General features: G+C 45.2%; 1 protein-coding gene across 1 annotated transcript in view; it reads right to left on the bottom strand.

Moving 5' to 3' along the window:
* Positions 1-7,556, bottom strand: part of CCL5 (C-C motif chemokine ligand 5) — a 9,285-nt gene extending 1,729 nt beyond the window's left edge. The window contains exons 1-2 of the mRNA XM_017891017.1: positions 7,314-7,556; positions 5,600-5,711 (exon numbers count right to left, since the gene is read on the bottom strand). Coding sequence (XP_017746506.1) covers positions 5,600-5,711; positions 7,314-7,389 — 188 coding nt within the window. The 5' untranslated portion in view covers positions 7,390-7,556. The remainder of the gene's footprint in view (positions 1-5,599; positions 5,712-7,313) is intronic.
* Between the last annotated feature and the right edge of the window lie 2,486 nt (positions 7,557-10,042).

Consider the following 10,042-nt stretch of genomic DNA (forward strand, 5'->3'; position numbering starts at 1 on the left):
ACGCTGGGCTAATTTTTTGTATTTTTAGTAGAGACGGTTTCACCATGTTAGCCAGGATGGTCTTGATCTCCTGACTTCGTGATCCACCTGCCTCGGCCTCCCAAAGTGCTGGGATTACAGGCATGAGCCACCGCCCCTGGCCGAGAAGTTCTTGAAAGAACATCTGATTTGGCTTTAGACAACGCAGTGCCTGGCACACTCAACAAATGAATACATCTATGCATGGGTGGGCATGAAAGAAGGGCGTGACCTTGAGTCTTCATTTCACCATTTATTAGTTTGATCATTTTGGGCAAATCACTTAAAGCCTCTGAGTCTATTTGCTTAGCTCTGAAATGTAGATAGAAATAATTCTTTGCACAATTACTGTGAAGCTCAAAGGATAATATGTATGAATAAGTTTGGAAAAATACCATTCATGTGTTGTTACTAGAATGCTCTGCAACTTCTGCTTTAGGGTGGATGAGAGCAACATGAGACTAAAAGTCCTGGTACTAGACATTGTGGCTCAGGGGAGTTGAGGGCCATGAGATAATGGCACTGTCAAAGCACTTCCACCAAGTAACCAGCGAGAATGTGGAGGCCTATGAAAATCAGAGGCCTTATCTCTATAGGCATTGATGATAAAGCTGAAAATGTAAAAGTTGGGGGTCATGAAGGTCAGTCCAGCTGCCTGCCTCACCTGTCTGCTGGGAGACTGATTCTACCTGTGGGAGACCTTGGGCCTTGCTAGCAGTGCTGCCAATTAACACGTTACTTTAGGGTCAGTCCTGCCTAGTTACCCTTTCCCATTTTGGCTTTTCCTTTAGGATTTTTTTTATTATTTGAAATTTGAACATTGATTTTACTTAAGTTCAAATACTGGATATGTTATTTTAGAGGTTCTCATAGGAAGAAATTCAACTATTTACTGTGCAGCCATCCAGAAGTTTGTTTGTTTGTTTATTTATATTTTTGAGACAGGATCTCACTGTCACCCAGGCTGGAGTATAGTGACATAAACACAACTCACTGCAGCCTCAACCTCCTGGGCTCAAGTGATTCTCTCACCTTAGCCTCCTGAGTAGCTGGGACCACAGGTGTACACCATCACACGTGGTTAATTTTTTAAAAATTATTTTTGTAGAGACAAGTTCTCACCATGTTGCCCAGGCTGGTCTCAAATTCCTGGGCTCAAGCCATCCTCCTACCTCAATCTCCGAAAACGTTGGTATTACAGGGGTAAGCCACTATGCCTGGCCAGAAGTTTATTTTATTTTTTATTTTTGAAATGGAGTTTTGCTCTTATTGCCCAGGCTGGAGTGCAGTGGCACAATCTCAGTTCGCTGCAACCTTCGCCTCCCAGGTTCAAGCGATTCTCCTGCCTCAGCCTCCTGAGTAGCTGGGATTAAAGGTGCGCACCACCATGCCCAGCTGATGTTTTTGTATTTTTAGTAGAGACAGGGTTTCATCCTGTTGACCAGGCTGGTCTTGAACTCCTGACCTCAGGTGACCACCCACGTCAGCCTCCCAAAGTACAGGGATCACAGGCGTGAGCCACTGTGTCCAGCTAGAAGTTTATTTTTTAACTCTTATTGACCTACACAGTATGCCACATGATTACATGGCATAACAAAGGAATTATATATCTCAAACAACACAGAAATTCCACCTTTGCTTTTGTGATTGCTATCACATTAAAAAAAATAGAAATGTATTCTCTAGATGGAAATATTATTCCCAAATATGTTCTGTTGTGCTATGTACCCACCTTATTTAAATATTTCATCACTTATTCATTCTTTGGTTTAATATTTTCATTCTTTCTATATGCATGTATCGATGTATCTGTCAAAGTCACTATCTCTTGTGGTTCTCCTGATTCTGTGCCTAAGAGCATGAAATTTTTTTTTTAAATCGTGGTAAAATATTCATAACGTAAAATTTACCATCTTAACCATTTTTGGATGTGTCCTGCACATTCTTAAGCCTAAATGTTTTCAGACAAAGTGAAGCCTTAGATTGTCTGGTGAGAATGAGGATTTCTTGGTTTCTCTTTGGGTTTCCCTTTTCCCAGCCTCATTCAGAGCCACTTGACCATCTCTTTTTCTCCCACCCTGGTGTGCAGAGATAAGAAAGGGAGCAGAAGCAGTATTCTGGCCTCTCATACTTCCTAGAGTTTGTGTTCTTATTTAGGGTGGTGTGAGAGTTTCAGACCCAGACCTTGCCCTTGTTCAGCCAGGAGTCATACAGGAAATCCTGCCAGACTTGCTATCACTCTCTCTTTGGCATCCTTGACCTGTGACTAGGAAATTTAAAAGCCAGGAAATCAATACCTGAGGTGAGGGTAGCTCAGGCCTCCATTTCCTGCCCCCAACCTCCCCGCAGATTGTGACCTCGAAGAACAGCCCCTCCTTGCCAAGTCTTCCCTTGTTACCTCCATTTTTAGCACCCTCTGCTTGCCTGACTTCCTCCTTCTGCCTGCCCCTTAAGAGTGGATGTTCTCAAAGCTGCTGCCCTTTTCTCTTCTTTGTGTTTTTTCCTAAGTATCTGGCCCTGGGCCTGGCACACAGTTGATGCTTAATGGATGTTTATTGAATGAGTAAGTGAATGAATGAATTGTATTCATTCCTTAAGTTTCACCTGTTACTTTAGTGCATGCAATAATGCATTTAGATGATGATGATAATAATAAGCTAATATTTATGCACCTACTGTGTGCCAGAGCATATTCTAAGCATTTTCATCTTACTGTGACCCAGTGGGGGAAGTACTTCTATTACCCTATTTTGTAGAGGAGGAAATTGGGGTTCCGAGAGGTTAATTGAAAGGCCTACACTCAGCAAGTGTCATAGCTGGAGTCCTAACAAAGCAAACTAGCTCTAGAGCCAATACTCACCAAGGCAGGCTGCATTGCCTTTTTAAAGTTGGGATACCCCTTTTTCCTACAAAAGAATGTCATATTTTCAGCCCTAACACCATTTCCTCAGCTACCAACCCTTTATTTCACCGTCACCACTGGATATATCCACAGGGTTATCTTGCTGGCACCTTAGCTCTTTCCTCTTTAAACAGCTCTTCCACAAGGCTTAAGATGGTTCTACATTTCTCCAGCCAGAGGTGGAAACCTCAGTGTCATCCTCCACCCCCATCTTTCTCCCTTGATCTTGACCTCAAATCACCTGTAGGGCTTGCAAATTCCACCTTTGAAGGTTTCAAAGGTGTCTTTCTTTGAAACCTCCTGTTTCTCCTTTCCTTCAGGCACTGTTCAGGTTCCAATGCTACTCACATGGAAAACAACAGTAGCCGCTAAACTGGACTCCTGTTTTCTCAGCTTTCCCTGTTCTAGCTCATTTTACACTTGACAGCTCTAGCACTTTTGCTGCATTTTCCTGACATTCTGTGCTTTCCTACATGGAGCCTCTACATTAACCAAAGTAGAATCCTGGGGGACAGTCCCTCTTCCTGATATATCCCATTCCCCAGGCTTTTTTCTGCCGGGCCAAATCTCTCCTCAGACAGCACTATTTGCAGCAAACCTGTAAATCCCTGAAGCTGAATGTGTTCCCTCTCTCTTTCCCTTGTCATGTTTTTTTGCTGGGTACTCTAGTCATTGCTGTGTCTGTCTTGCCCCTCTTATTAGACTATGAGCCCCATAAGGTTGGGCTGGGACAGTGGCTTTAGTAATCTGTGTCTGCCCATAGTATGTGCTCAGGGAAGGATTTTCTTCTTTTGAAAAATATTTGTTTTCAGAAATAAAATTAGTAGTTGTTAAATATTACCACTATACTTCAAAAGATTCATCAGACCCAAAGTCTGTCTTTGAATACCTCTAACTTTGCCAGTGTCATAAAAATTTTTGCATTAAAAAACTTCACCCTGGCTGGGCACGGTGGTTCACTCCTGTAATCCTAGCACTTTGGGAGGCCGGGCTGGACAGATCACTTGAGCTCAGAAGTTCAAGACCAGCCTGGCCAACATGGTGAAACCCCATCTCCACAAAAATTACAAAAGTTAGCTGGGCGTGGTGATGCGTGCCTGTAATCCCAGCTACTTGGGAGGCTGAGGCAGGAGAATTGCTTGAACCCAGGAGGCAGAGGATGCAGTGAGCTGAGATCACACCATTGCACTCCCCCCTGGGCAACAGAGTGAGTGAGACTCTGTCTCAAAACAAAACAAAACAAAACTTCACTCTTATATAGGAAACTTCAGGATTGCACCATTTTCATTTTTGAAGTCTCTACCATATATTTCTTAAGCAATTGTCACTAATGACTTTGCTATAGCAGAAAGAGGAGGCTCTAGAGATGGGCTTCATCCCTCATTTACTGTGCAGCCTTGGCTAAGTCAATAAACCTCTCTGAATCTTAGTTTTAGTTACTTTTTTTTTTTTTTTTTTGAGCTGGCGTCTCGCTCTGTCGCCCGGGCTGGATTGCAGTGGCCGGATCTCAGCTCACTGCAAGCTCCGCCTCCCGGGTTTACGCCATTCTCCTGCCTCAGCCTCCCGAGTAGCTGGGACTACAGGCGCCCGCCACCTCGCCCGGCTCGTTTTTTGTATTTTTTTAGTAGAGACGGGGTTTCACCGTGTTAGCCAGGATGGTCTTGATCTCCTGACCTCGTGATCCGCCCGTCTCGGCCTCCCAAAGTGCTGGGATTACAGGCTTGAGCCACCGCGCCCGGCCCTGAATCTTAGTTTTAATACCTGAAACATGGAGAGAATTATGCATACTCGTCAGAGCTAAGTGTAATTTAACGATCATGCACATAAGCCATTTGACACATAGTAAGCATTTCCTATATAGTAGGGTTTATTATATTTTTCCAAATATACTAGCTTGCATATTTAAAGGTGAATCTTATTTCCTTATTTCTTCTTTGATGGATGGCTTTTTTTTTTTTTTATTTGACTGCAATTACAGATCCCTGACCTCTGACCTCTCCTCCCTAGTTCCTCTGAGGTTTAGGTGGATTTGATTGGGTGTGAAATATGGGGGACTGTAGGGTTCTTCACTTAAGGGGGATGACTGACTTGATCTTCCCCACACAGGAGCATTCCAGACCATGTTGAAGTAGAGGCCACACTAGTAAAGATTGGAGTCCTAGGCCGGGCACGGTGGCTCACACCTGTAATCTTAGCACTTTGGGAGGCCAAGGTGGGTGGATCACGAGGGTAGGAAATTGAGACCATCCTGGCTAACACGATGAAACCCCGTCTCTACTAAAAATACAAAAAACTAGCCGGGCGAGGTGGCGGGCCCCTGTAGTCCCAGCTACTTGGGAGGCTGAGGCAGGAGAATGGCGTGAACCCAGGAGGTGGAGCTTGCAGTGAGCCGAGATCGCGCCACTGCACTCCAGCCTGGGGGCAGAGTCAGACTCCGTCTCAAAAAAAAAAAAAAAAAAAAAAGATTGGAGTCCTAGGAACATGGTCCATCAGAGTGGGCAGGATTCTCTAAGGACAGCTTGTCTAGTCTTTTTTCATGACAGCAGGGGACCCTGAGGCTAGAAATGGAGGAACTGTGGCTGCTTGCAGCTGGAGGATGCGTGGGAGTGGGTAGGGCATCCTCTCAGAGGACTCCTGGGGGAACAGCCTCTGGGAGGGCTCCATGGGGCTGAGACTCACACGACTGCTGGGTTGGAGCACTTGCCACTGGTGTAGAAATACTCCTTGATGTGGGCACGGGGCAGTGGGCGGGCAATGTAGGCAAAGCAGCAGGGTGTGGTGTCTGAGGCATCTGGAAGAGGAAAGGAAGGAGGGAGACCCTTTTATTCATTGCTACTGCACACTGGACATTGTGCTGGACACTTTGTATGATTTATTTAGAAAGAACTGTTATCTTCCTTGACAGAAACTGAGGCTCAGAGAGGTAAAGTCACTTGGCCATGGATAAACAGTGGCAGAGTGGGGATTCCAACCCCTCATCTAATCCTTGAGCCAAGCTTGTATCCACTCCTCTACACCATAACCCTCTGCCCTTGGCTCTCAGGGCCTCCTCCTGGCTTGTCCTGGGTCCTCTGGCCTCATTCTTGCCCTTCCAGAATCCTCAATGGATTCAGAACTTGGTTTCTTTGAGACTTGGGGCAGGTTGTGGGGAGGCTTCCAAAGCTCAGGCTCCATGACTCAGCCAGGATCCTAAGAGGGGCCTGGAGATGCATATTATATCTTGAGAGCTCCTGTTGAGCTTCAGTGAGAAGGGCTCTCAACAGAGAACTTCTTGTTGGTCAGTTAATTCAAGATCACGCTGGGAAGCATCAGTTGCCACTTCCCAGCAGAGGAGTAGTTTTTATCTTCCCAGCGAGATGGAACCAGGTTTGAATATCAGTCTCCCCATTTCCTAGCTCTGTGCCTGCCCATGGACAAGTTACTTAACCTCTCTGTTTTCTCATCTATAAGTCAAGGACAGCTACTCAAAGAAGAGTTGTAGGTATTAAATAAGATGTACAAAAATTGGCCAGGCACGGTGGCTCACGCCTGTAATCCCAGTGCTTTGGGAGGCCGAGGAGGGCGGATCACGAGGTCAGGAGATCGAGACCATCCTGGCTAACATGGTGAAGCCCCGTGTCCACTAAAAAATATAAAACATTAGCCAGGCATGGTGGTGGGCACCTGTAGTCCCAGCTACTCCGGAGGCTGAGGCAGGAGAATGGCGTGAACCCGGGAGGCAGAGCTTGCAGTGAGCCGAGATCTGACCCAAGCCCCCCCCCTGGGGTAAAGAGTAAAACCCCTAAAAAAAAAAAAAAAAAAAAAAAGAAAGAAATAGAAAAAATATGTAAAAAAATCAGCACAATGCCTGATCCAGAGTAGCCATTTAATTAGCTTTCATTATCTTCTCTTTGTTTTTATTTGTTTTTTAAATGTATTCACTCTAATAAAGCCACATACCCTCTCATAAGCCAATTTTTTACATTTATGAAATGAGAGAGAATATGGCTATCTCAGGGTCTCAGGAAGTTTTAGTTTAGTTAAATTTCTTAGAAACCCTGCTGCTGACAGGCATGAGTCAGTCGTGTTTCAAAGTCAGTGTGAGCTACTCATGACTACTAATCTCCCCAACATGAGTCCACACTCAGTGAACTCCTGTAGGCCTTGGGGGTATAGATCTTGAAGACAGGAAAACTGATTAGGAGATCCCTGCCATGAAGCAGCACAGAAACCCCTCAAGGACAACAGGACATCTGGGTACGACAATCCACAAGAATGTAAATAATGGGGTTCAGACAATATTCATGCTACAGTTGAAAAGAGGGCAAGGTCTGGGACAGTCATTGGGATGGGGTGGGCATTCTAGGCAGAGGATCCGACTCCACAGGCTGTGGTGGTCAAGACCAGGACTTACATGGGGAGGCAGATGCAGGAGCGCAGAGGGCTGTAGTAACGAGGATGACAGCGAGGGCGGCCACGGAGACCTTCATGGTACCTGTGGGAGAGGCTGTGGGAGGTCCACGTGCTGTCACAGGATCCTCTGCAGGAATCCTCTGCAGCTCAGGCTGGCTCTTTATAGGGCCAGTTGAGGGGTACCCCCTAAGGGGAGTTTCCAAAATAGCAACCAAGCATTGGCCGGTATCATAAGTGAAATTGCACAAAACGGAAAAGAAAACTGAAAGAGCCTCCGGAAATTCGAGTCTCTGTCTCCCCCTCACTGCCCTCTCATCTAGAGTGAGCTCATCAGTTTCCCCTTTGACCAAGCACCAATGGTGGAAACATTTCTCTGCTGACATCCTTAGTTTTACCTTTCAGGGAAGGGGTCCTCCTCAGAGAGCAGTAAGCTGCTTCCTTGGGGACAACAAGGAGAGGCAGTTAGAACAGGATCATAAGTCACTAAGTCTTTATTACTCACTGAGTCACTGAGTCTTCAAAGTACCTGCTTATTCATTACAGATCTTATCTCGTTTCCCTCATCCATGGAAGGATGTTATTTATAAGGTGTTTTATTGAGGAGGGTGCTCTGGATACAGAGTCCCCAAAGGAGGTGAGCACACTCACACTGTACATTGAGGCAGTTGATCTGAGCTGGGCATTGGGGACCTTTTCACCAGATATGAGTCGGAATGAGTCCTCTTGTGGGAATTTCTTGCTTTCATCCTGGCCATAGGGTCTCTCCCATTTATTTGCTAAGTGACCTTTGGGAAAAGTGCTTAATGTCTTTGAGTTATATTTCCTTGTTTATAAAGTAGAATAATTGATTAGAGACTTGTCGAGATGCAGAGAGAGAGGGAGAAAGATCTCTTACAGCATACTCTACCATTATTGGCTACCATTTACTGAGGCTTATCTGTGACAGCCACTATTCTACCGGCTTAGCGTGTGTCAACTCGTTTACTATTATTATCCCCATTTTATGAATGAGGAAACTCAATATAATACTGGGATCCCATCTCACTGAAGGCCTTCTTGGGCACAAAAGTTACAGAATATAAAAGCTTCAAAGGACTTTAGGGATCCATTTTTTTCCATGTTCTTCAGTTGCACAAGAGGAAATCAAGGCCCAGTGAGCAGGAGTGACTTGCTAAGAACACACAGCAAATGAATGACAGAGATCATTCATCAGAATGATCAGAACCCAGTTGCCCTCACTCCCACTTCGGTGCTCTGTCCATTAAGTACTGCCCAACATTAAAGGGTTTGTGGTTAGGAGTATCCTCAAAACTGAACCCATGTGGAACTTCTGGATTAGAGCCGGGGTCCTTATTCCATTCCAAAGAACTGGATACAGTAAGTCTTTATCAATTCCTATTTTAGTAGTTAACAATTAGCAACAATTTGATCTGGGCTAGGCTGAAATTGGCATCTGAATTATTATTATAATTATAATTATTATTATTTTTGAGATGGCGTCTTGCTCTGTCACCCAGGCTGGAGTGCTGTGGCGTGATCTCGGCTCACTGCAAGCTCTGCCTCCTGGGTTCATGCCATTCTTCTGCCTCAGCCTCCTGAGTAGCTGGGACTACAGGCGCCCGCCACCATGCCTGGCTAATTTTTTTGTATTTTTAGTAGAGACAGAGTTTCACCGTGTTAGCCAGGATAGTCTCCATCTCCTGCTCTCGTGATCTACCCGCCTTGGCCTCCCAAAGTGCTGGGATTACAGCCGTGAGCCACTGCGCCTGGCCGGCATCCGAATTATTTAAAAGTGTTTATTGAGAATGACAAAAGCAAAATAAACAAAATGTAACCCTCTACTGAGATCACTTTCTGTTAGCTACTCTCACACTTGTAACATGGTGGTTGAGGGTGACTAAATCATCCAGAATGGGAAGACTTAGTCACATTTCTTCCTCACGATGACTTTGAGGCAGAGTGGTTATTATTCTTATTTGACCAAAGAGGAAACTAAGCTTCAGAACAGACAGCATCTTCAAGCTCAGGCAGCTGATAAGTGGGATTTGAAGGCAGGTGTTTCTGATGACCATGCCCCAGCTCTGACCAGTGAATCACATCAATAAGGCAGTTAACAGTTATCAAGGCCTTTCTAGGTTTCAGCTGCTATTCCAAGCTTTTTTTTTTTTTTTTTTTTTTTTGAGACAGAGTCTCACTCTGTTGATCAGGCTGAAGTGCGGTGGTGCGATCTCGGCTCGCTGCACCCTCAGCCTCCCAAGTTCAAGCAATTCTCCTGCCTCTTGAGTAGCTGGGATTACAGGCATCGCCACTATGCCTGGCTAATTTTTGTATCTTTAGTAGAGACAGGGTTTCACCATGTTGGCCAGGCTGGTCTCGAACTCCTGACCTTGGCTTTCCAAAGTGCTGGGATTACAGACGCGAACCACCACGCCAGGCCTTGTTCCAAGCTCTTTACAACAATCCTCTCATACCTTCCTTACAGCTCAATCAATTAACAATGGAAACATAATTTTGGAAAGTATGGCCATCTCATTTAAAGAAACAAATTGCAAGCACTTTAGAAACATTCATCCAGCCACATAAAAATGTTCTACCAATTGTTTCCTTCACAAAGCAGTGTTAGGTCTAAGGTAAGTTGCCAAACATGTGAGAGGTTCTGGAAAAGGCAGTGGGTTAAGAGCAGGGACTTGGCAGTTTCTCCTGTTCATTGGCCAGGTGGCCTCAGGTAAG

Source organism: Rhinopithecus bieti, unplaced genomic scaffold (genome assembly GCF_001698545.2).
Source record: "Rhinopithecus bieti isolate Rb0 unplaced genomic scaffold, ASM169854v2 scaffold_20840, whole genome shotgun sequence".
NCBI classification, from domain to species: Eukaryota; Metazoa; Chordata; class Mammalia; order Primates; family Cercopithecidae; genus Rhinopithecus; species Rhinopithecus bieti.